Raw genomic sequence first — 26950 nt, forward strand, 5'->3', positions numbered from 1 at the left:
CAAGGCCCACCAGAACGGGACACTGACATCAAAACAGAAGCCTCATCCCCTGAACTAGACACGGTCATTCTAATATTTCCTGTCTTTGCTAGATCCCTCGTACTATTCTCCTCCTGAACAGCACATGGATAACCTTAGTCACATGACAGCTAACAGCTCCTAGAGTTTCAGTTACACAGACGTGCCTTCCTTGTATTCACACATAGTTACATCCCCCTTCTCTACAGGACATCTCAGAAGAGGAAAAGGAGATTAGGTAAGACACCTTAAACTTTTATTAAAAACATCTCTCCCAGGTTACTTCATAACATACTTCTTCTCGTTTATAAACTCCAACCACATCAGCCAACCAGCTTTTCCTCCCATTGGAAGCCTATACAATATCCAGGCCACCTCCAGTTGCCCCAAGTTGCAGGCCAAGGACTTTTCACTTGTTCTCTCTGCTGGAATTCTGCTCACCTGTGACCTCCCAAGGACTTCTCCCTGTCATGAAAGCACCAGTTTAATAGCAAGCCCTAGTGAGCCCTTCTGTAACTACTCAAATCTAAATTGATCTTCTAATTACTCTCTACAACATAAAAGTCCCCTTGGTTTTTAACTACTTAGTACTTTTAAACAGTCTTTTTGTTAGGGGGAAATTCTCATCTTAGAAGGCTTGCCTCCTGTGACAAAAATCAAAAACTGACTTTCCCAGCTTCTCTCTGCAGACAAGTAGCAGATATGTGGCTATGTTCTGCCAGTCAAACACATCCATGTGGTCCTTCTGTTAGGAAGCAAATGATACCATGAGGATGGCCAAGTGGAATCCATTCTGCCTATTTCAGAGTGGCATCAGCTTTCTTTCAGAAATGAAAATGGCAGAGGTCCTCGTGGCTACGATCATACTTACCAAAGACAAGGCAAGACCTAACACTTGTTCCTAAAGCAAAAGCAGTGGGATCGCCAATGATTTTAGCACAGTGGTAGAACTTTGGCATTGTTCCTGGCTAAGTGTATGCCAAGACTGATTCTCTGGTTTCTGTGAATTACCTAATACACTTTTTAAAATATCTTTTTCCTGGTTAGCCTTAGTAGAGTGGGTTCTGCCATTTACAACTAAGAACTCTGATCCATCCTTCACACATTTTTTTTTCATGTAGTACAAGTGATGAAGGGTTTATTAGTTATTGGCTGTCTCTGCCTGTATGCTTCATGAAGACAGAGATAGTGTGTATGCTGCTCATTTCCATAAGCCCAGTATTTAGAACAGTGCTTTACATACACGAGGCCCTCAAGGGAACACACACACACACACACACACACACACACACACACACACCCCAAAACCTTTCTACAACAATGCAAATACTCATGACCCACTTGAAAGAAATTCAAAGTATCAGTGCTACAGGAGTCGAACCCTAAAAATTAGAATCAATGTGGACCAGAGAAGTCACCGGGGCTTTACGAAGAAGAAAATACATATGTAGAACATTGAAAAGATAGTCTTTAATGGGGGGGGGGGGGGGGAAAGGGAGATCCATGACTTCCAAAGGATGAGGAACAGTTGGCACCAGGAGTGAATGTAGCAAACATGGAGAAACATTTGATTAGGGAAACAAGCGCTGAGCTCAGTGAGTGTATCATCAGGCACACAAAATGAGCAAGATTCTGAATGGCTCTAAATTCGAGGCCTGGGAATGCTGCATTGGATGATGTCTTAAGAACACTAATCCTCAATGAGTATTTTCATCTGTTCTTTATTCGAGATGTTATCTTCTGTGTAAAACTACAACAGCTACCCACACATTTTCTCCAGAGTTCCCTCTCCAAACACTGGTGCTCTATATTTATCTGTTCAAGCTGAGAGACTATAAGGGAAGGAGAGTCTTATAATTAATCCTCTTGCAACCAAGCAAATATCCAATTTAAAAATAAAAATCCATTACCAAAATGGCCTTTGTTTCTCAAACCCTATCTACAAACTCAAGTATTAAAATTTCCCGGCTCCATTTATCTTCAAATCTATTAAAATCTTGCACTGCTTCCAAGTATTAAACTAAGAGCCTTGGATGAGATTTTGTGTTAGAATCATACAGCTATGCTGAAAACAAAGAGATGGTCAGTTTTATAATAGAGCTTTTTAGATAGATTCTTTTAGAAGTACAGCAAATCTGGGCTGGAGGTGTATCTAAATTAGTGAAGAGCCGGCTTGCCATTCATGACATCCTCGGTTCAATCCCAAGTGTTATGGTATGGTAGCTCACCTCCAAAATACCAACATTTGAGAGATAGAGGCAGGAGGACCAGAGGTTCAAAGTCCTTCTCAGATACATAACAAATTTAAAAGTTAGCTGAGGTTACTAGGAGACCCTGTCTAAAAAAAAAAAAAAAAAAAAAAAGCAAATCTCATAACTATGTAATAATTTTCTGATCTTAAATGAACCAGAAGAGACCTTTATAAAAACTCTTAGTGATAGGTATGTGTGTGTGTATATATGTATGTATGTATATCTGTATGTATGTATGTATATGTATATATGTATATATGTATGTGTGTATATATGTGTATGTGTGTGTGTGTGTGTGTATATATATATACATACCACACTCCTACTTATCTCATTAGAAAAAAGTATGTAAAGAAATGGACTGAGTAGCCTACTACAAAAATGAGAAACAAAAATTAGTACAAGATCAGCTAAATATAAAGCCACACCATAAGGCTCCGTGCAACTCAGAAATGACTGCCGGCCTAGCATGGCTAAAGTCCTGGGATTTATCCCCAGCAGAGGCTGAGGAAGAAGAGGAAGAAGGAGGAAGAGGAGGCAGCAGCAATGACCCCTGCAAGAAATACAATTTTGATTTATATTGACACGCCTTTTTCACGTAAGTCACAGATCCAAACGCTGGTGACACGTGGTGTTGAAAAGATCTGATCAGATACAACTCGCATGACTTTCTTTTTAGGAACACATTCTAAAATTCACCGTGAACAATGATGAATCCACACTGTTATCTCCTTGGCAAGGTGAGTATCAGCAGAAGATGCGTAATGTATGTGCAATGCAAGGGAATTCATTGTTCAAAGGGGATAGTGTAGATTATTACTTATCTCCCATACATGCATCATGCTTTGTGTGTGTGTGTGTGTGTGTGTGTGTGTGTGTGTGTGTGTGTGTATCAATCAATCAAGAAAAAATCAAAAATAAGGCAGCAACTAGTTATGAGAAGACAAACTATTTTAATATCTGTGTGTCTCTGTATGTGTATATGTGCACATGTGTTTGCATGTGTATGAGGCCAGAAGCCAACATTAAATACTGCCCTCTGTCATTCTCCACCTTATTTTTTCAGACCACCTGTCACTGAACCTAGCTCAGCAAGACTGGCTGGCCAGGCAGCCCTGGGAATCTCCTTGTCTCTGCTCCCCAGCACTGGGGACTATAGGATCCCCCACCACCCCCGGTTTCTTATGTGGACGCTAGAAATACGAACCAGCATTCCAATCAAACAAAAGTGCAAATGGGAAGAACCGGGAGGCAGGTGCGCGCCTAACATTTTTGAGGAACGGAAAGGGGTCAGTCTGGATTGCAGGAACAGAGCAAGAAAGGCGGCAGATGGGAGTAGGACGGGAGCCAAATGTTCAGCAGTGGTGCCGGGGAGCAGACTGTCACACGTTTCTGTAACTCCAGTTAACCAGTGTGGGAGGAGTTATATCGGGCAAGGAGGCAAGAGATGCAAGTCAGAGGCTCTCCCTGGGGAGCTGGCTTATCGTGACCACTTCTAGGCCACCTGGGCCTTCTACTATGACTAAGACCAGAAGATACAGGAAGATCAAGAAGACCTTTTGCCTGGCGTTGTCACACTGAGTTTGCACCACCAGAAAGAAGGGACGAAAGCAGGGCCACTAATGTGGCAGTTGTAAAACAATCTAGGTGGGATGTGTTAGTAGCCTGACCCAGAGTGCCGGCTATGGGACAGTGAGAGGCAGTTAACCTCTGCGTTCAGAGAACAGCTCTGTTCTGAATCAGCATGTGGCGATGCTTACCAGGCTTCCCATCCACAAAGCATCAGTAGCTATCGCTAGCCAGGCCCAGCAGCAGCATGAGCCTGTATACCCAGTCTCTAGGGAGACTAGAGCAGGAGGATTGCTTGAGCCTAGGCCTTCAAAGCTAGCCTGAGCACCTTAAGGAGAAACCTAGCTCAAAAAACAAGTATTGGGGCTCAAGAGCTGGCTCAGCAGTTAACAACACTGGCTGCTCTTCCAGAGGACCCCGGTTCCATTCCCAGCACCCACATGGTGGCTCACGATCATCTCTAACTCCAGTCCCAGATCTGATGCCTTCTTCTGACCCCTCTGGGCACCAAGCAAGCACGTGGTGCATAGACATACATGTAGACAAAAAATTCACACACATAAAATAAAATTTTAAATAACTTTTAAACAAGTCTCTAATTCTAACCTTAACATTTCCTTCTGAGTTCTAAATTAAGACCACTAGTCAAAGTACTTCAAGAAGTTCAAACAAGAACAAAAGTCTTAAGTTCAAACAAGAACAAGTCTTAGGTGTTGTGGTGTTGGTCTGACACTTGTCATGGTGACTAAGAGCTGAGAAAAACAGTAAAAGAGTTATGATTTACTCTGAATCTTGGTTTCAGAGGTTCAGTTTGTGGTTCACAAGCTCTCCATCACTTTGAGCCTGTGATCAGGACGTCAGGGCAGCAGGGTGTGCGGTAGAGGAGGCTGCTCACCTCACCGTGACATGGGAAAGCATGGCTGTGCAAGAGGCTTCCAACCTCCCTTACTCAATTCCCAGCTCATTAGCTGGTGCTGTCCACATTCCAGCCAGGCCTTTGTCCCTTAACTGACGTCCAACCTGCCAGTTGTCTTAGACATACCCTCACAGACACATCCAGAAATAGACTTTACTAAGGAAGGCAAATGTCAATCCAATCACTGACAATTACTATTAACCAGCACAGATGCCCATCCTATATCTTTAGCCATGGAGGGTTTTCTTATCATTTAAATTCATTTATTGAACAGCTTTCATACAACAAGGTCCTGCAGAGAATATCAAGGAACTCTACAAAGCCAAGCCCTTTCCTAAAGAGATTACAACCTAAAATCTAGGTTCAATTGTTCACGTAGTAAGACACAAGGGCTGGGCATGAGGCTCCATGGTGGAGTGTGGTGATATGTTGTATACCCTAATAAAATTTGCCTGAAGATCAGAGAGACAAAGGAACAAGCCGCTGCCACGTCTTACCTCACTAGCTCCACAAATCCTCTGACTAAATCCTCTGAGTCCTCACTCAAAAGGCTCCAGCTGAAAAGCCTCTGGCTGAAAGAAGCCATTAGTTCCTGTCTTCTTACGCCTTATATACCTTTCTCAGCCCAACCATCTTAGTGCTGGGATTAAAGGCGTGTGTGCTTCCCTGGTACTGTAGCAAGGCATGAAATCTCAAGTGCTTGGATTAAAGGTGTATGCCACCACTGCCTGGATCTGTTTCTCTCCCAGACCGATTCAATCTCATGTAGTCCAGGGTGGCCTTGAACTCACAGAGATCCAGACGGGTCTTTGCCTCCCGAGTGCTAGGATTAGAGGTGTGTGTGCCACCATTGCATGACATCTATGTTTAATCTAGTGGCATGTCCTGTTCTCTGATCTTCAGGCAAATTTTGTTAAAGTACACAATATATCACCATGAGCGCTTGCTGGCATGCACAAGGTCAGTGTTGGATCCCAACATAGGATAAAAATCACTTTGGTGGCTCTCTTGAGAAGCCCGTGCCCACTCTTGGCTGTGTGCTTCCGGCTTTTCTTTTCTGAGTGCCTCTCTCCATCATGTTTAAATATACATGAAAACGTCTTCATCCACCCAAGACAGACAACAGAAACAACAACCAAAAACTCAAAACAATGCAAGCTCACGATATTTGAGCACCAAATATAACAGTAATATGAAAATACAAATATCCATGAGTGTTTGGTATATTAGTACTAATAAATGAGTAATAATATATGAGTATTAATTAATATAATGAGCATTCTGTCAGCTAGAGATGAGAGGAAGAAACTATTAGCCCTCCGGGACTGAGACTATGCTATGAAGGATGGAAAGTGAGAGCTGGAAAGAAGAAAGAAAAAAACTAGGCAGTAGATCTGCAAAGAGAGAGGGATAAAGAAAGGGGGGTGCAGTTAGTACTAGGGAGTGCCCTATCAAGGCATTCAGAACTGGGGGAGGAGCTGGGTGCAATCAATGCACATATAAACCCAGCTGAGAGAGAGCATGGGGAGTTTGTGGCCAGCGTAGGCAGCACAGTGATACCTTTTTTCTTTTAAGGTAGGAGGCAGGGCACAGGGAGACAGACTTTACAACAGTGAACTATGTGAACATGTATTTGAACTCCTAATTCCTTCATTCCCTAGCCTGGACAAATTACCAGAAACCTCCTGACCATTTTCCTCAATAATGGAAATCTAGTACCTACTTCAAAAGACTCCCAAGAATAAAAACATAGTAATAAAATTATTACTGTAAAAATTGCTAATTAGTCACTACTTATCAAAACTATTATCATTAAAGCTGAAAATAGATTGGAATTCAATTATAGAAGGCCATGAACTTCAGGCTATGGGGAATGTGTATTAAGTTTTATAGGCAACAGCAAGCCAAAGTTTCGTGAGGAAAAATGAGGCAGTAAGGTTCAACGGGTTCATTTGCTTACTTATATTTATGGTGCTAAAGATGGAACCCCAGGGCCATGTGCATGGCGAGTAATGTGAAGGAATCTACCCCAGGGCCACCACTGCAGTTTTAGGGAGGCCAGTCTGTGGGAAGCCATAAAATGGATGAATTACAGAGGAAACACTGAAGTTGGGACCTATGCAGTAAAAGTCAGATGCATGAGGAGAATCTAAACAAGGAGGAGGTGCTGCTAGGAAGCGCAAGAGGCAAGGTCGAGGTGGAGAAAGCAAAGTCCATCTAGGACCTAGACACTTTTAAAAGAAGTGCAAATGCTAACTCCATGTTATACGTATCTTCCCACCATTTCTTCTTTTTAAATTTACTCAGGTGGATGAGAGCTTTGGCCTGCATCTATGTGTGTGCACCATCTGCATGGCTGGTGCCGACAGCAGTCAGCAGAGGGCACCAGATCCCCTGGAATAGAGTTACGGACAGTTGTAAGCTACCATGTAGGCGCTGGGAACTGAACTGGGGTCCTCTGCAAGAGCAGCCGGTGCTGAGCCATCCTCCCAGCCCCTATTTCACCACAGTTTAAAAGGATTATTAGGAAAAGTGAAGGCCAAGATTAATTTCAACTCAAATAACTTGGAAAGCCAGTGGAAGCAATAAGAAAAGTCACAAAGCAGCTCCGTTTGTGGAGAGGGCTCGGCGTTCTGGTTAGGTGTGGAGGGAGGTGGTGAAGTCAAAGGAACAGGTGTGTATGCTGAGAGGCAGGACTCACGCTCGTTCGCCATCTAACTAGGGCAGTCAGTGGGAAGGGGAGCTCACCACCACACAAATGTACTAATGGACCCAAGTGACAACTTGGCTTAGCAGCCTTTAGTGTTAAAGAGCTGAGGAGCACTGTGACTTGGTGACCTGACTTAACACAGATCAAGACGAAAAGATGCTCTCCTCCGAGGGCCCCCCAAACCTGGGAAGAGTTAAGAGAGAAAACAAAGGCTTTGTCTTCTGATACAAAGAGGAAATAAGATTGCATGGACTCCAGCCATACAGATGCACCCACCACAGCCCCATTTATTCTAAGCTGTAAGGGCAAGTCATTCGGTTTGCGCTCCACATGTCCCTCAAGTATCTGCAGTGAATTTGGAGGTACTGTTGGAATGGTTAATGCTTTTTAAACAGTGTTCACTTTTCCTTGGAAGAACGTCACACACGTGGAAAGTCTATACCCTTCATTGTCCTTTACAGGGTGACACACCTGTGGAGCCAGTACCTACAGGACGCACAGAACACTGCTAGCATCCCAGGAGCTCCTTCACGGTCATAGAAATGCTGCTCCAACCCCCCCAGGGTAATCGACCTCCTGTGTTTTGACACACACATTAGTTGACCTACTTTTGAAACTAATGCAAATAAAACTGTATAATATTGGTGAGCAGTTCCCTTCACTCAACAGTATATGTGTAAGATGCCTTTTCTTTCTTTCTTTTTACACATAGCTTCAGTTTATTCAAAGCACTAATGTTTTCTTGGGCATTTATGTCACAACTTATCTATGCTACTATTGATAACCACTTGGAAAATTCCTGTGTGGTTTATCCTTTGGCATGAACATTTCTGTCCATTTGCTTTGGTGACTATGTGCACACAATTCTATTATGCGTAAATCCAAGAGCGGAACTGACACACCATAGGGTCTGCATGTATTCAACTTAGGTAAGTGGCTGGAGAACGTTTGGGGAAGAAAATCTTCAAAGCCTTTGTAGTAAATGTGAGTTAGACTAATGATTCAGAAAAGGTGCTGACTCCCTTCGGTGGGTAGAGCAGAGGAGGGTGTAACTTCAAAGGTACTCTCAGCAGGAGGAGCATACTGAAGTCGGAGAGCTGACCCACCTGGTCTTGGGACGGCATTTACTTTATGGGAGTTTCAGGAGCGACTGTAGCAGAGGATACTTAACAGAAGTAACTCAAGTGTCGGGGTTCTTCAGAGTTGGTGTTGCTAAAAGTTAGGAACAAACTAGTCAAGTGCCACTGTTACTAAGAAGTAAAGTAACTTATTCAGTGTGCTACAATAGAGCATCAATGTTGCAACTTAGAGCAGTGGCGGTCCGACCAAGACGCTACATGAGTTTCTAAACATCTGGACAATGAAAAGATAAAGTTGGATTTCCGTGGTAGTTTTTCGTTTCCTTATCTTTGTATTAGAAACCACACTACTACATGAGCTCAGGTGGAGGAGCACTTGCCTGGCATGCACAAAGCTGTGGGTGCCATCCCTAATACTACATAACCCAGGTGTGATGTCTCAGGATGTAAAGGCAGGAGGATCAAAAGTTCAAAGTCATCCTCAGCTACATAGTGTTCAAGGCCAGCCTGAGCTACGGGAGACCCTGTCTCAGAAGATCTCCCTCCAAAGATAAAGTCATCACACCACTCCATGTACTGCGAATACTCTCTTGCTGGTCAGCAGGACTTTGACATAATAGACGGCTAGGCTTTCTTGGTTTGCCCCTTAGAAGCTCTGAAATCAGTTGTGGGTCTAGCAACTTTATGTATTTAAAGTTTGGTTCTCCTACAGCTGGAGTTGACAAGCTTCTTATTAAAAAGCCAAATAATAAATATGTTAAGCTTTATGGCCTCATATAGTCTCTGTGGTAACAACTCAACAAGAACTCTGTTGTTATACAGAGGGAGATACAGACAGAAATGAATGGATCTGTGTTTAGATAAAACTTTATTTATAAAAACAAGCAGCAGTACAGGCTATAGTTTGCCAGTCTCCTTCCTAGAGTCACAGTGGGGCAGGAAAAGCAACTGGACAGACAGATTTTTGTAAAATTACATCACAAGTTCTCACTAAAACAAACTGTTTTGTTTGCAGGGAGAAAATGCTTATGAATCAGGATCTTCACATACCTGTGAATGTTCAAGTTTCCCCTGCGTGAACTGGTCACATCACCAATACCTAAAGACAGAGCAGGAAAACACTCTCCCTTACATGGTTGTTATGACAGAACGGGATGTGTTAATTTATAGAGGCAAAATTTACACGATGACCTGCAAAAGCAAAATGCCAGGTTTTTAGCAACTTTAGCGATAAACACAGAAACCCAGGCCTGATTAATGTCAACCGTTATTCCTTCTACACGTGAAGTAATTAGGATAAATGCCAAGGTCACTGGCTTTCCTGGAAGACCTATTGGGTTTTTATGCAACCCAGCTGCTTTAGACCTGCAGACTCTTGGTCATCCATAAACCACTACGTTTGCAGATAGCTAGAGTAATTACTATTTGACCTGACCATTCTTATTTATTTGGGGATGAGACAAGAGCTGCTCACTAGAGTGAATGTGGGGGCCAAGTTCAGTTCCATCTTCCTTTAGTGTCTATCCTAGCAAAACCGGAATGATCGCCTCACTAAGCTCAGCCCCGTGTTAGCGGGCAGGTGTTTGGTAGCGGGCTGGAGCGGAGCTGGCCCACCGAGATCAAGCAAGTGCCTTTTTAAAAACTCATCGGAGGAAGTTTCTCTACGTGGCTTTGCCAAGTACGCAAAAACCATGGCAAATAGTGAAACAGGCTCTTACTTAGCTCCCAGAGGCCAGTTCCACACTCCAGCGGCTAAGATGTCACTGGCATGGAACATGGAGCGTGAGGTCTTGCCAGCCACTGAAGGGATGGCCATGAAAGACCTAGAGAACAGAGAAAAGTAAGGTCAATGTCAACCGTGAAGGCCCTGGACCGGCTAGCATGGCTACTTCAGCCTATAATGCCAAGAGTCCACAAAGACCTCCTGAGAGTACTCCTGGAGTAAGTCCAGATGGATTAGGAAAAACCTTTCAGAGAAATAAAGTAGTAATTCCTCTATTACCACATGGAAAACTCACACAGCTGGAAGAGTCAGGAATCTGTGGCAATGATTCCCAAACTAATACTTTCAGAAACCCTTGCAAGGATGGAGACTCCTTTTCACTCTATTCTGTGCTTCGGAATATAAGGATAAAACAGAGAACTCTGTGAAGAAATGTGTGTTTCTAATGAAAGTGGATTCTAACAACAAATACCTCAGAGAAGCCAGGTTTACTCATAAAACTCAAAAATGCTGGTATACTTGAAAACACAGGGCTGGAGCGATGGCTCAGCGGTTAAGAGCATGGGTCGCTTTTCCGGAAGACCTGGGTTCAATTCTCAGCATTCGCATGGTGGCTTATCTGGAACTTCAGTCCCAGGGGATCTGGTACACTCTTCTGGCCTCTGCAGGGCACCAGGCATGCGTGTGATGCATAGACACACATACAGACAAAACACCCACACACATAAGGTGAATAAGTAAATTTGGAAAAACAGATGCAGGTCATTGGCCTAGCCACAAAACTCTCTGGAGCAGGGGTGGGTGACTGGAGATTCCCGAAAACCAAGAGCAGTACTGGCAGGACTCTTTACTTATCAGGAATTCCTCTCCCCACACTTGGGCTATACCTGGGTTCTTTAACGTGTGTTTATCAGCAAAGCAGTGACAGTAGAACACAAAACAATCCTTCCGCCAGTCATTCTCCTCCTTCCAACTAATCATTCCTGAAAAGAAAAACTAGACAGACAGATAGACAGACAGATCTCTTCCTTGACCAGCAGTCCATTCAGTACCCGTTCTCAGATCATGGAAGAAACACACAGGCTGCTGAGCTCAGGCATCCCTGAGCCTCTGGAACTGGCATATTCTTCAGAAGGCAAATACAATTTTTTCATTCTAAATTAAGTTTGTGTCAAACAACTATTCTTGCATGACCCTTCTGTTGCTTTTGAAATGTATGTATTTATTTAGTGAGGATTTCACATGAGTGCTGAATTTATACCATTTCCACCCTTCACGACCCTTAATTCTAAGATGCATTAAAACTGCTCACTCTTTTTAACAGACAATCTGGTGGTTCAAATTGCCCAGGTCTCAATTCGTTTAATTACAATTGGCTACTCACTGTTAATAGCAGATCTGGCCAGACTACATCTTGAGTGCCTAAGTAACAATTTCTTCTTGATTTTTGGCTGTGTTTGCCTTAGCGACCATCCCTGGAAAGCGTCCCATTGATTAGTGTTTCCCTGCTGCCTCAGCATTTCTGGTGAATGCCCTGCACAGAAAATCATCTGGAGGGGCAGCCTGAAGGAAGCTCCACACTGTGGACTCTGTAAAAACGCTCAAACTGTGAGCCAGGATTTTGCAAATGGAAGACAAAAGCATGAAACTAAAAGGGTAAGAAAGTATCCGAGATTGTTCCTTAAGACAAAAACTGTAAAGAATCTACACGGACTAGTGCCTAAGGTGGATTATGAAAACAAATATTAATTTCACATCGCCAATCTCAAAAGAGACTCCCTCTTGTCCTTTTGAGAATGTGTATGTCTTCATCTTCCTCCATAAAGCCATGTCACAATTTAATAAGTCTTTTTTACCATAAAAGACATTATATCCTTTTACAAAATAAAGCATTGTCTACCCACTACAGGTCATCCCAAACACAGAGGAACAACAAGTTGATGCCAACAGGTTTCTAGCCACAGCCTCTCTGCCCTGGAAGAACCTGCAGACTCCACTGGAGGAAAGCAGGCTCTCCCACAGCAGCCCAGTCCCTCGTGAGCTCGCTGCCACAGCAGATGCTTCTCTGCACTTTGTACAAGACGTGTTCGTCTGTGTGATGAGACAACTCCTCCCACCTCCTCTGGGGGAAGCGCAGAGGGCTTTCCCCAGAATATGAGAAATGAGGACACCGCACACCAAAAAAGGAGATCAGCTTTGCTCCAGCAGCAAAACAGCATTCCCAGTCTGACTTTCAAAATGGTGTCAGAGATTCCTGTCCCTCACAGCTGTCAATGAAAGAGATAGTCCGGTTAACGGGGAAATGATCATCTATGTGGATCAGTGACAGAAATGCTACAGGGCACTTAAAAAAACCGAATGAACTGGGGGCCGAAGAGATGGCTCAGCAGTTAGCAACACTAGGTGATCTTCCGGAGGAGCGGGGTTTGATTCCCAGCACTACATCTTGGCTCACAACCATCTGTTCCAGGAGACCAGATGCTTTCTTTGAGCCTCCAAGGGTCCCAAGACATGCACATGGCACACAGACATGAAGACAAAATACTCACACACATAAAATAAATAATTAAAATGAGTGAACCAGACAGCGCATTAACTAAACATATTTTTATTTTGTATATTTGGGGGGGGAGGGGGCTGTGCAGGTAGAGGTCAGCGGACAACCTTAAGGGACTGGTTCTCTCCCTCCTCCAAGTGGGTCCTGTGGATTGAACTCACGTGATCAGGATTGGTGACTGGCGCCCTTACCCATTGAATCATCCTGCTGACCCTCAGCTAAACGTTTTTAAAGTGTTATGCAAAGAGAATAAGCTGGAGAAAGATACACAGCATAAAACCTCCTAAATATGGTTTTATGTAATTATTTCTAAATAGTTTTAAAGCACATTTGCAAGACTATGCGAAGTTTCAGGACGTGCACATATACAGCAAAAGGTTAACCATGGATGGAAAACACCATCCAGAGAATGTTCCTTCTAGGACAGAAACAGGAAACAGGACTGAGGGGGGGGGGGTTCTTAGGGGATTGACTGAGCATGATGGAATCCCCTTTTGATGGGTACCCCTAGAAAATTCCTTCTCGTGACAGGCCTTTTCAAGTGAGCTCTTTGGTGAGCTAGCCTGTCTTTCTTCCTTCTTTCTCCTGTGATTTTCTGCTGCTGGCTGCGATGTGACCTTTTGACCTATAACTCAGGGCTTCAGCCCATCACTGCATCTAATCTTACCAAAATACTCATCTTAGGCAAAAAGAAAAAGAAAAAAACAAAGAAAAGAAAAAACGATTATAGTTCCCTTTCATTCTCCTCCTTTGCTACTACAAGCTCTAGCCATCATTAAAGAGAAAGCCATTACATATTTCAAGCTCACCCAACTTTGTGGTATTTGGCCATGCTGAGAATTATAATTCATTCTGCATCAAAGACCAATGCAGAATAAGATATTAAAATTAAAGAAAGCACTGTTCAGCTCTGCATTAAATAAATCAATATTCCAAAATTCTGTAATGTGTTACACTGACATTCCACCTTACCACCTCAGCTGCACTTAGAAAACATCTTGTTTTAAGACTTAGATCAGAGTACAGACCTGAAAACTTAAGATTTTACTGTCTTTGGGATTTAAAGATAAAATGAAAACATTAGGCATGTGAATATACACCCTTGGATTTTTTTTTTTTTTTAAAGCAGTCACTTCTGACCAGAAAATTCTCTGTACATAAAAGTTTCCTTCCTTGGGCTGGAGAGATGGCTCAGCGGTTAAGAGCACCAACTGCTCTTCCAGAGGTCCTGAGTTTGATTCCCAGCAACCACATGGTGGCTCACAACCACCTGCAATTAGATCTGGCGCCCTCTTCTGGCCTGCAGGGACACATACAGGCAGGATACTGTATACATAATAAATAAACCTTAAAAAAAAAAGTTCCCTTCCATCACCAGCACTTATATATCAATGAAAGAGGAGCAGGAGAAAAATGACCGACCAAAACAGGCCACCATGATCTATTGGTTTTTTTCTGTGAAGAAGAAGAGGAGGAGGAGGAGGAGGAGGAGGAGGAGGAGGAGGAGGAAGAAAGTGAAAATCCTTTGTAGCTTTAATGTCCTCATTAGGTTTCTACTGTTCCCACTATATTCAGCCTATCTGTAAATATACCTCTTTAAAGTATCCTGCTATTGGGATTCTGTTTTAAAATAAAAAAAAGGGGGGGGGGGTATCACAGTTGGCCACTCGCCACATCCTGCTCCATGGCAGCTAGCAGGGTCCTGGCAGTGCAAAGATGTGCCAATGGTGGGGGCAGAATGGAGATTCCGAAGGTTAACTCCCAAACAAACACCTGCAAAACTCTGCCACCTTTGGAATGTACGTAGCGAAGGAACATGGAGCCGGCGGTGACTCTTCAAATACTTCCCTCCTGTCTTCTGCAGAACCTAGCACTGCCCAGCTTCCACCAACACAGGCCAGGCAGCGACTTCTGTGCTACTCTCTCTCTCCTTTTTTATGTCATCCTGGGGAGAGAGCTCAAAGGTCTCACACATGCTAAGCAAATACTCTATCACACCCTACTTACCAACTGTTTGTTTGTTTCAAGATAGTGTTTCTCTGTGTAGCCCTGGCTGTCTTGGAAATCGATATGTAGACCAGGCTGGCCTCAAACTCACCGAGATCTGCCTGCCTCTGCCTCTGGAGTGTTGGGATTAGAGGTATTCATCACGGCTGCCCGGTTGCACCAATTTTTAAAATTGCTCTTAACCTAGGAGTTCCAGACCCTCTTCTTGCTGTGACTGCTGCACAGCCTTTATACAGCCCTGCCTGATTCAGCATCATGCAAACTCCTTTAGATTATTCGCTGTTGAATCAGAGGTCACTCAATCACTGGAATGTCCTGGCAGAGAACAAGATGATCTATAGCCGCACTTCCCCTGGAGCTAAAGGATTTAGACAGTAGTCTCTGGGATTGTTCAACTCACTGACTCACTCATCCAAAGGTGATCGACTATCTAGGCTCTCGACACTGTACTCTGGCTCTGTTCATGGAACTGGAAGACGCCATGGGAATCTAGTTGCCCACCAATGCTATGATTGCTATCACTACATGACTATCATGACACTTCCCAAGGTCTTCCCGCTACACTTTCCACTAATGTAACTACAAAGAAAAATAGAAACATTTTGTTTCAGGATAGCATGTCACAATTTAGAATTAATTTACTAGTACAATCCTATCACTGCACTCCAACTTTGACTGCTTATGCCTTCTCCCAATGTTCCAACCCTTGGCTCCCCAACACATCTGTACCTCTTCTGCTATTCTCTCAACAGTTTGGATCAAAAAGGAGGAGGATGAGGATGAGGATGAGGATGAGGAGGAGGAGGAGGAGGAGGAGGCCGCCAATGGCAACCACAAAGGAGAAAGATGAAACTACATCTACAGTCATAAATGACTCTCTAAGGGGGATGACTACAGGTAAATTGTTGACCAAGATAACAGATGAAATTGTGGAACCGTCCTGATGAGGAACTAGAGGGCTGTTTGTCTTACTTCAAGCTCCTGACTTCATTATTAGAATGAAACCTGGATGTTCAACTTTAATGAAGTCACACAGTGAAACAAAGGTTACTTGTAAGAGTTATAAAAATAAAATATGAGGCAAGAGAGATGGCTCAGCAAGAGCTTAGGAGGGAGTGGTGCATACTGATCTTGCAGAGGACCAGTGGGGTCCCGGCACCCGCTTCGGAAGGCTCACAACCACCTGTAATTCCAGCTCCAGGGGGTCTGACGCTGTCTTCTGGCCTCCATGGGCACCCATACACAGGTGGCATACACTCACATAGACATACACATATATAAAAATAATAAAATCTTTAAAAAATATGCAACTAGATACAGTTATAACTTAATCCCAGCATGCATGTCCATCTCTCTCTCACACACACACCCAGACAAATACACACACACACACACACACACACACAAATACACACAAATAATAAGCAAAGAAGCTCTTAAGGTTCACTTGATTGAGTAGTCTTACTTAACTGACCAAAAAAGACCAAAGAGGTTAAATGTCTTGTCCAAGATCAGACGCAAGTTCATGGAAAAGAGAATTCACACTTCGGACTATTATACCACATGGCACCTTCAATTACTTTAATTTTAGTGGAAAACACACATATATACACACATTTTTATCACCTCTTCATTTAAGTATCTCAGCAAACTAACAATAGCCTGATGGTACAGCCATCCTTTCTCTGAAGATTTCAAGTCCCAGCGGCGGCATCACAGCACAGCCTCTTCTGAAGAGATGCTGCAATGTCTCTGCAAGACCCTCACAGTTACCAAGGAAATCGATGCTCACATTCGCAGAAGACCAGAGAGTCTATGTTCTCTAAATAAACAACTCCAGATTATTTGTTTCATTTTAGTTCCATGACCAATGAGGGCAGTGGAAGAACCAGGAATCCCCTGTATTTACATTTCTAACGTAGAAAGGAAGATGGGTAAAATTTTACTAAGAAAAACACTCATGCTTAGGAATGCCTACTTAAGGAGAAATGGCATTCTATTGCACAGAGACACTAGACAGCCATGTGCAGAATCTGAATGGTCTCCCAATGTGTACACAAATGTTTAAGGAGACAGGTATGTTTACTTATTTGAACATCACATGTTGTGTACACAAACCAAAACATCCCATAACAGTTCCCCTTCAACAGGTATAGGTATGATTTTTATTTGCCATTCAAGAAAAAAAAATTAAAGGAGAAGATAAAATGCTGAGACTGCTATCACACAACGTTCAATAGACCCTTAAGGGAATCAAAACTTAAGGCCATTAAAAACCTTAAGAGCGCTGTATCAACATATATGTAACAACAAAAGGAAAGCTAGAAAGAACTAAGTCAGAGAAAATGACTCAAAAGTCCTCCTCTGATGAGCATTAATACAAAGGGCTGCCAGCAGAGCTTTGGGGAGAGTAAAACACAGAGTACGCAGCCTTTGTTCAGGGCTTTGCAGAGTGCTCCTCATGCTGTGTGTGCCTTCTCAATACTGCTGAGAAAATCTCCTCATTCTATGGCGAAGGGAGGGGAGGCAGGCACACGGGAAGGTAGGCATCTGATTTGATATACAAATGTAAAGGTAGCTTGAAATACTAAAAGCACAACACATTTTAATACAAAATTAGCAGCACACAAAGAAGCATATTTAATAAGCATATAAAAGGGGAAATCTCAAAGATCAAGAAATAATTTTTGTGCCTGAGGAATACAGTCAGGCCTTGAATTAAACTGCCTCAAGCCGGTGCTGGCTTGGAGCTTGGCAAACGGACGTAGCTATCAATTTTACTTATGAAAGCGCTCTGCTCCCTACTTACCTCTCTGTCCTGTGTACACTATCTCTAGCTAATGTCCTAGTCCAGCCATCTCTTCCCGATCCACTGAACTGGTTGGCCCCCCACTGCCCTCTACCTCTGAGGTCTCATCCTCTCTATCTGCCCTTACACTGACCAGCATGATCCACGTAAAAGCATGAACTTGATCAAGTGATGTCCTACTTTATCTCTTCAGCACCAAGCAATGGTTTGCTTTGGGGTTTTGTTTGTTTTTCAAACTGTGGCTTCTTTCGGTGGCAAAATCAACTTGAAGGAGTCCCTAGGAGTACTTCTTAATCAGAAAAGAAACTATGTGTACCTCAGACAAAGCTAAATTACTGTTTCCTAAGTATTTTTCTTCAGTTTAACCTGGACGCCGGCGTACACATATACACACAATGGGTTATTCGTTATACAACACACAGTTCCACGATGGTGTTGCGTCCACAAATGGCCGCTGCTGTAGAGGATAAACTTTCAGCTTCTTTGCAAGTCATTTCACTATCTTAGCCTGATCTCTCCCCCATAGCGAGGTGGTTAAGGGACAGAGGCTGCCGCCCTGCTCTCTGAGATGATGCGCCAGCTATGTGTTGCTAGTGTGTGGTCCTAGACAAGTGTTGTCAACTGTGATCCTGGACAAGTCACGTAACCAGTAAGAGGTAACTCAATATCGCTATCTGTAAAGTGAGAAAAGTAACCATACTTATGTCTTGGGGTAACTCAAAAATTGAGGGAGATCACTACTATAAAGCACTTGGTGAAACTCACAAATATTATTATTGGTATCACCACTATTGCCCTCCATAACTGATCTTATCCATATCATGATTGTAACAAACTCCCTCGTACTGCCATACTGCCACATCACATCTCCATGCTCCTGAAACACCAACCACGCTTTCCGGTCCCACATGCATTGCTTCACGTTTTAGCTCCTGTGAGGCCACCTCAGCGAAGCCTTCCCAGTTCCAACCGGTAGCTCGCCGTGCTCCCACTCAACTTCCATAAGCAAAGAGCGCCAGGCATTGTGCCCCCGTCTTTAATCCCAGCACCCACCCCGGAGACAGACGCAGGCCGATCTCTGTGAGTTCAAAGCCAGCCTGGTCTAAATGGTGAGTTCCAGGACAGCCAGGGCGACACAGAGAGACTCTGTCTCGAAAGAAAAAATAACAGGAAAGGAAAGAAGGAAAGACTGACTACATTTGAAAAGCAACACAACCCGTCACACTCCTTGTACTTGGTTCCCTGGTGAGACTACGCACTCTTGGTGGACCCACCAAAGATGGCGGTCTTCCTCAGCACAGTGGCTCACAAGGGAATTCTATACATCATTTCCAAGTGATTCTGGGTAATTTAACCTTTGTCGGTGGAGCATTGTGTCACAGAGTCCGCTAGAAACGTTACAGAACTATCCAGTACGGAAGCAATACTCAACACTTACCACATGGACCGGGACTATTCAGCATTCCAGATTAAATCTGGAGATCCCTAGCAGGCAAACACCTGACTCAGACCCCCAGTCAGTCAGCTAGCGCCTGAAGGGAACATGGGGAAAGACTTGAGGACTGAAGACAGTAGGAAGGACCTTGAGGTCTCTTAGGAGGGAAACGGCAGCAAACACTTAAGGAAGAGGTGAGAGCAGCTGGAGACAAGGAGAAGGCAGAATTAGCGTCAGCTCAAAGCCAAGTCTTTCTCCAGTCCACTGCTAGCACTGAAATAGTTCCTGTGCCTTAAAACAGTCCTTAAAAACAAGTAAGCCCATCCTCAGTGTCCAAATCTACAAAACCAGGGGAATAATGCCTCTCACGGGGTAAATGGTGGGGATTCAAGGACGCTACGGATGCCCCAAGATCTCAGATCTGTCTACACTGCAGAGGTCGGCTAGTACAAGCTAACTCATTGGCTCTATTGCTATTTGACAATTTATCAGTCACTTTAATCTCCTCTGCATCAAAGTTTAAAGCAGACATTAATATCGAAACGCCCAGTAACATCACTCACAATAGACAAGAAGCACGACACAGCCCTGTCTTAGGAGGCATGATAACTCAAGAATTTCGTTACCCATTAAAATAGGACTGTGAGCTGCTGTCTGTCTGTCCGCCCCTGCACCTCCCTGGAGGTTGTCATATGTATTCATTCCTCAAACAACCAAATGGACGATACATAGCAGAAAACATGCAAAAACAGAAAACGTTAGGAATGGTGCAAAGAAGGTTACCACACGTCCTTATGTACTAATACTTTTACTGTCACCAAAAACAACCTTTAGAAAAAGTCATTATTTGTAAGAGACATTGAGATGTCCTGTTATCTGGTTCCTGCAGAACTGCATTAGGGCAAGGCTCGCTTTAGCAAGTTGTTAGATCCAGCTGGTGATGGAATTTACCAAGTTATGCTTCTATGGCTATAAAAGATTCAAGGCTGTATACTGTTTATGGGCCAATAGCTCACTAAACTTATTAAAATTAATTTGCTTGACATCAACCTTCATTTTTACACAGCCGTCTCACTGCAAGCATTTAACAAAGCGCATAGAAATAGATGGTTTATTCCCTACTTTGTTTTCAAACTGCAGAAGATAACTTTTTAAAGATTTATTTTTATTGGATTTTTGTTGGTTTTTCGAGACAGGGCTTCTCTGTGTAGCTTTGGAGCCTGTCCTGGAACTTCACTCTGTCTATGGATCCATGCATTTGAGTGCAGATGCTCACACAGACAGCCAGAGGCATCAGACAGCCCTGAGCCGGAGGTACAGGAGGTTGTCGGCTCCCTGATGTGGGTGCCGGGAGCCGAACTCTGGTCCTCTGCCAGAGCAGTAAGCATTCTTAATCACGGAGCATCTCCGCAGCCCTGGCAGGTGGATTTTAAGCGTTTGTTGTCAAGCTTGATCTACATCAGACAGCGCTTGTTCAAGACTGAGTCACAAGTTATGTACTTATCCTAAGAATTCTACCTCAATTACCTTTTTTCCCCATTCACCTTTTAAAACCAGTGCTAATAGTTTAAAGCAAAATACATAACCATGTAATTTAGTAGGAAAACACCTAGACTGGAGAATGAAGAAATGTTCAGGTTTTCTCACCACTGCATTCACAGATACTATGAAAAACAACAACAACAACAACAACAAAAAAAAAACCATATTCTCTCTCACACACACCTGCTTCCTCTAAGGCAGGGGTTCTCAACCTTCCTAATGCTGTGATCCTTTAAAACAGTTGTTCATGATGTGGTGGCCCCCCTCCCCACCATAAAATTATTTTTGTTGCTACTTCAGAACTGCAATTTTGCTACTGTTGGGAATTGTAATATAAATATCTGTATTTTCCAATGGTCTTAGGTGTTTCCTGTGAAAGGGTCATTTGACTCTGCCCCCTCACACACACACACAGATGGGGTCGTGACCCACAGGTTGAGAACCACTGCTCTAAGGGCTTCAGAGTTCTATTCTAGAATTATTTGTATACAATAGTTATAATTTTTCTAATAATGCGTAATTCTAATATATCCATGAGCCCTAGTTTAATCAGTCCAATTAAGAAAAAAGGTTCAAATACTGAGCAGATATCCTGAAATATTAAAATATAATCTTGACCTTAATCCCAGTGGTTATTCACATGATGACATCACATTGCAGAAGACCTAACAGGAGGCAGGTGCAGCCCCAAAAAGACGAAAAACGGTTTGGTTATCAATGGATTGTCTTTGACTACATCATCTTTGATGCTGCATTATCTACTTATTTAGACTTTTTTTTTTCCTCCTATGAAGAGTTTCATAGAACATATAATAAAGTCCCCAGAGCCTTAAAAAAAAATCAAATAAGGGGGCTGGAGAGATGGCTCAGAGGTTAAGAGCACTGACTGCTCTTCCAGAGGTCCTGAGTTCAATTCCCAGCAACCACATGGTGGCTCACAGCCATCTGTAATGAGATCTGGTGCCCTCTTCTGGTCATACATGCTGTGTACATAATAAATAAATCTTTTTAAAAAATCAAATAATCAGAATCTGTTGAATAAATCCAAGTTCATTCACTCATAATACTTTATGGGATTCAAAATAAGTAAGATTTTAAAGATGAATAAAAGGATGTCTACCTCCTTGAAAACAAAACAAGTGTATTCTAAACCAATTTATTCAGGACCCTCAATACTTCTAATACTACAGTAGAATAAAAAAACAACACATTTGGAATCTGACTGCAGTAGGTATTCCTAAGAATCCAGGTAATTATCGTACTTTAACTGATTAGGAATAGAAAGCTAATGACCACAAATAGCGCTAACTTGGTAGTGCCGACTCTTGCCACCAATCCATCACAAAAAAATGTAACATACAATCAAAGCGTCGCTGGCCTCACCAAGCTTACAGCAATTTTTCAGATTTGGCTTCCTTGACAACAGGCTCAAAAGTGAAAGGGGAGGAACAGTAAGATACACATCCCGGCCTTATCTCCCTGGCGAGATAGCAAGTCCGCCAGTAAAACGTGCAGAGTGCACTGTCAATCTGTGTGTTGATAACAGTAAATTCTATCAGGATTCAGATTAGAGGATGGAAAAAAATAAGAGACCGGGATCACCAAAGTAAATATATAAACTAAGCCTTTTTGGTTTCTCTGTGCAGCTCTGGCTGTCCTGGATCTCACTCTGTAGCCCAGGCTGGCCTCAAACTCAGAGATCCTCCTGCCTCTACCTCCCAAGTGCTGGGATTAAAGGCATGTGCCGCCACCACCACCCAGCCTTAAACTAAGATTTCTTGAACCCATATCCATGATCTCAATCTCTAATTTCTCATTTGTCACAAATATAACCTCACAAGTCACCCCTCTGTTTCATTAGATTTATGAAGTGAGGGACTTGAAAGGACTGGAATGTCAGTCTCCAGCCTGAGATGAACCGTAGACATAAGAGGAATGCACGGGATAGTTACAGCTGAAATTCAGCCACAAGACCTGTTTAATGGTAGGTATGGATGGGACATTTGGGGACAGCGCTGGAGTTGGCTTAATTATAATAGAGTTTTGTGCATGGATCCAGCAAAGGAAAGACAGACTCCGACCAGGAGAAACTCAGAGAAGTAGGGTTTAAGCCTAGCATTCTCATACAGGCCTATAATCCCATGAAGGCAGATCACTGGAAGTTCAAGACCAGCTTGGACTGACTGCATTGGGTAGCTTGAGGCCAGCCTGGGCTACATACTGCCCAACCCACCCACCCACCCACCCACCTACCTACCCCACCCCCTACCCCACCCCTGCCCAGGAAGGGGGACTATGTAGCAAGCAAAGTAGCCTTAGGTAAACTGCAACAGTATTACTGCTAAGAAACTGTAGTGTGGAGAAGGGGGCCCACAAATTGTAACAGTGTAACGCCTGCTTACGATTTTGTAACTTGGCACACATGCTGACCACCAGGAACTGCCGGCACTCAGGCTGTTACAGTCAGAGATGAAGCAGTTTGACTTAGCAAAGGAACTGCACAGCTCACAGCGAAAGGCAGTTCCCCTCAAAAGAGCGTCTTTGGAAATAGCAGCCACCTTCGCTAGTCACACAGGAAGAAGGTATGCAACCAACAGTTTATATTCGCTGTAGGTGCTCCTGAGTTGGGCAACAATAGCAGGCTCTTTACACAAGGAAAAAAAAATCACACTACATGGTGCAAATGTATGTGCTCCTGTTTATCCCATTGAAAGATGTTCTACAGTCAGATTGCATGGGTACACAATGGGTAGCCTCAGCTAGGTAGGAAACTGAAGTAGGAGGATCTCTTAAGGCTAGGAGTTAAAGGACTGCCTGGGAAACAAAGTAAGACTTGATTTCAAACACTGTGTCTTGGGGAGGAGGGTGAAATATATTTTAATGGGGGGTGGTGAACAGTTATGTTTATAACTGTGCAAACATAGTTACCATTTTATTAAAGTTCTATTTGTTTTAGACTCATTTTAAAACAATGACTCTTGGCTTGGCTGAGCATGGTGGCACATGCCTATAATCCCAATATCAGGGAGAGAGGAAACAGAAAAAGGAGAGGTCATTTGGTCTCAGCTACATAGTGAGACCCTGTTTCAAACAAACAAACAAACAAAACAGATGAGCCAAGCTGGAAGAAAAAAAAAGTTATTATTAGCTATGACCCTTGGCTCTGATTTTCTGTCCCTACTACTGCTGAATAAAAGTGACACACATTGGGCTTGTGATCAGGTTCGATGCAGACTGCCATCTGCTGCATACACGGGATGCCTCCACTCAACCCCAGTGTCTCACGGGGTAGGACCATTGTAAGGACACCTATTGTTGGGACAAGTTGTTTGTTCCACATTCACCTACTCTATGTGCCTCAAAATCATATCCACTTAAAAGTTCCTACTCCTGTGGCTTTGAAATACACAGAATGTCCGGGCAGACCATTAATTAATTTGATAAGCAAAAGGAGAGATATGTAAAGGCAACTGTGGTCTATTATACGATAAAAAGAACACACAAAAGGTTGCTGGTAGGAGGAGTCTTACCAGCTGTGTATGTTCTCTTGGCCAAGTCTCTCTCCTTTCTGGGCCTCAAATTTCAGGCTTGAAAAAATCAAGAGTTAAATCCCTAAGAGACATCGTTCAAATAGAATGTCACGTGAGAAATCATAGAAAATCAGATGGGTTTTCGAGCAATTGGACAAACATTCAAAATCTGCTTCTCCATATTTAAATCATCAGGTTCATCTCTTTTCAAAGCTTAGGATCCTAAGTGCATTTACAAGTCACCATTCCCATGACAACACTTCTGCCCTTCAAAAATAACACTTCATTTATAATTGTGCTTTCAGTTACAAATTCAGCACACCACTTTTACCCACCCCAGAATAGCACAGAAGAACGTTGTCATGAAGTAGCCCTACAAGGAAGACACTCACAGACTGGTGCATTTGCATGGCAGAAAATTCATGAGGCACAAATTGTCAAACACCACACGAGTACCACACCCAAATAGTATTAAAAACAAACTGCAAAACCAGAGGATGCCTCATTCCAAGAAAAAGATAACTCGGGAAGTCTTCTAATAGTTCAGAAAGAAAAGAATGCCATCTGATTTTGGGATGGCCTTTATATCTTTTGGATAACATAACTAGAGGCTATGAAACATGCAAATCAGAATTGAACTATAGAAAAACCCGGCTCTCACCCAAAAAATTCAGCAAAGCAATGCCAGTATGCCAAATACGAAAAAGTACAATTTTCTCACAAGAAGCATGATCAGGTCCGTAACTATGGCTAATAATAGCAATACTATCTTGCATTTGCAGAGCCTGGGTTCTTTTCATAGCGCTTTGCCACAGTCTTATGTTATCCTATGTCTAGGGGTATCCTCTCTGCAAACCTCCAGCCCTTCCCTCTTCAGAGAGAGGGAATCAGAACAAGACAGGTCATGATACATGGGCCGAAGGCACCACTCTCTCTCTCCTGGGCAGTGAGTCTCCCATCACCACACTATACAAGTTCACCTACACTTGCTCTCTCAGAGTTGGCCAGAGACCAACACATATGGGCCTCGAAAAGTCCAAAGGAAGAGAACCTGCTGACTTGTTAGGTGAAAAACTCCATGCCAAGCTCCCGTGCCCCCCACCACTACACACACACACACACACACACACACACACACACACACACACACACACACACACACGAGGCAATTCCTTTCCTCCTTTTCTTTGCCAGGCAATGAACCCCAGCAAGAACTGGTTAACAGAACTACCAAATCTCTGCCACTGTGTACAACTTGCCATGCTGCCTGCCTCTCTTGTGCCTGCTGCCCTGCCTTTGGGCACGAGTGTAGCGGTGAAAGCCAGCCCTCCGACGGGATCACCAGGACCTTTTAAGGACCCCGAGGGGATCGCGCTTGCCTTCTGAAGCAATGCAGCATCCACCTCGAGGAAACTGGTTCCCGGAACACACACACATATGCAGGGACTCCGAGAGGGATAAAGTTTGATTTCCCTTCCTGCGCGTTCCTAGGGGGCCGAGAGAGGGCGAGGCAGCAGCAGCCTCCTGGGGTCCTGGGGCGCTCTCCGGGGGACAGTTCCTAGCAGCATGGCACTGCCACCCTCCTGACACACCGGCAGCCGCGGCAACTCAGGACGCCCCAAGCCGCCCAGTGGAGGGGAGAAGGGGAGAACTCGCACCCGGCTCAGTTCGGGAGCACTGGAGCAAAGCTGTCAGGAACGGCGGAGGGAGGGACCGAGCCCAGAGGCGGGTCAGGGAGAGGTTCAAGTCCCGTGCCTTCCCCGCCCTGGCGTCCCTAGTCCTGCGGGAACATCCCTGCTGTCGCCCCTCCTCCTCCTCCTCCTCTTCTGCCTCCCGCCCGCTCGCCCGCCCTGCCTTCCCAGCCGCCGCCGCAGGCGCTGAAGGACACGGCGGCTCGGTGGCCCGCCACCCCGGGGCGACCGCGAGTTGAGGGAAGTCGCCGGGCGCCCCGGCCTGCCCGCGGCTCCCCACGCCGCCCCGCCCTCCCCGGAGCCGCGCTCGCTCACCGTCCGGTGCTGCTGGTGCTGCCGGTGGCGGCTGACGGCCAGCCCGGGAAAGCAGCCGGCAGTCAGCGCCCCGCAGCCGCCGGCGCCCCCGCCGCCGCCCCGGGAGCAGAGCAGCAGCAGGAGCGATCTACCTGCGGCGGCCGCCATCTCTCAACTGGAAACGGCGCTGGCCCAGGCAGCGCAGCGGACGGCCGGGGCGTGGCCAAGACCCGCCACTCAGCCGCAGCCGGCCAACCGCAGCCCGGAGTGAAGTCTCTGAGGCGGGGCTTTGTTCGAAGCCCAATCAAAAAGCGGCAGAACCCCGGCTTCGGGCTGTCTGTCACTTGCAGAGTTACCTTACGGGCAAATTCTAGGGAACTGGTCTTTGGCACTCGAGCAGACCTCTCTTGGAATGGAGCAGTGAGAGATGGCAAGTTCGATCTGGCTAATCTTTTCCAAGCATAGTGACACTGGGGACTAGGGGAATAGATATCTGGGCAAAGCTTGTTCGGAGTTGAGTTCTGAGTGTTCTAAGTTGTCCACACAAGCACCCAATTGATCATAATTAAGTAGGTTGCTACAACTCTCGACCACATGCCTAAAGTTAGCAGCCATAACGGATAGCATCTGGATATGACGAAACTAACCCTGAATCATAAAGAAACCCAATGACAGTGCTGTGTAACATAATGTAAGGTATAATGATTGTAGCTTCGAAGTTCCAGGATGAGTACCTGCCCCTGGGCTGAGTGAACAGAACTCTACCCACATTCGAAACATACAGTTCTTTTTCACAGCACCTTTGTAACATTGGCATT

General features: G+C 44.3%; 1 protein-coding gene across 1 annotated transcript in view; it reads right to left on the minus strand.

Moving 5' to 3' along the window:
• The window catches only part of Mcu (mitochondrial calcium uniporter), a 166947-nt gene extending 140606 nt beyond the window's left edge, over positions 1-26341 (minus strand). The window contains exon 1 of the mRNA XM_036168456.1: positions 26154-26341. Within this exon, the coding sequence (XP_036024349.1) occupies positions 26154-26300 (147 nt within the window). The 5' untranslated portion in view covers positions 26301-26341. The remainder of the gene's footprint in view (positions 1-26153) is intronic.
• Between the last annotated feature and the right edge of the window lie 609 nt (positions 26342-26950).

The sequence above is a fragment of the Onychomys torridus genome, chromosome 18 (genome assembly GCF_903995425.1).
Source record: "Onychomys torridus chromosome 18, mOncTor1.1, whole genome shotgun sequence".
NCBI classification, from domain to species: Eukaryota; Metazoa; Chordata; class Mammalia; order Rodentia; family Cricetidae; genus Onychomys; species Onychomys torridus.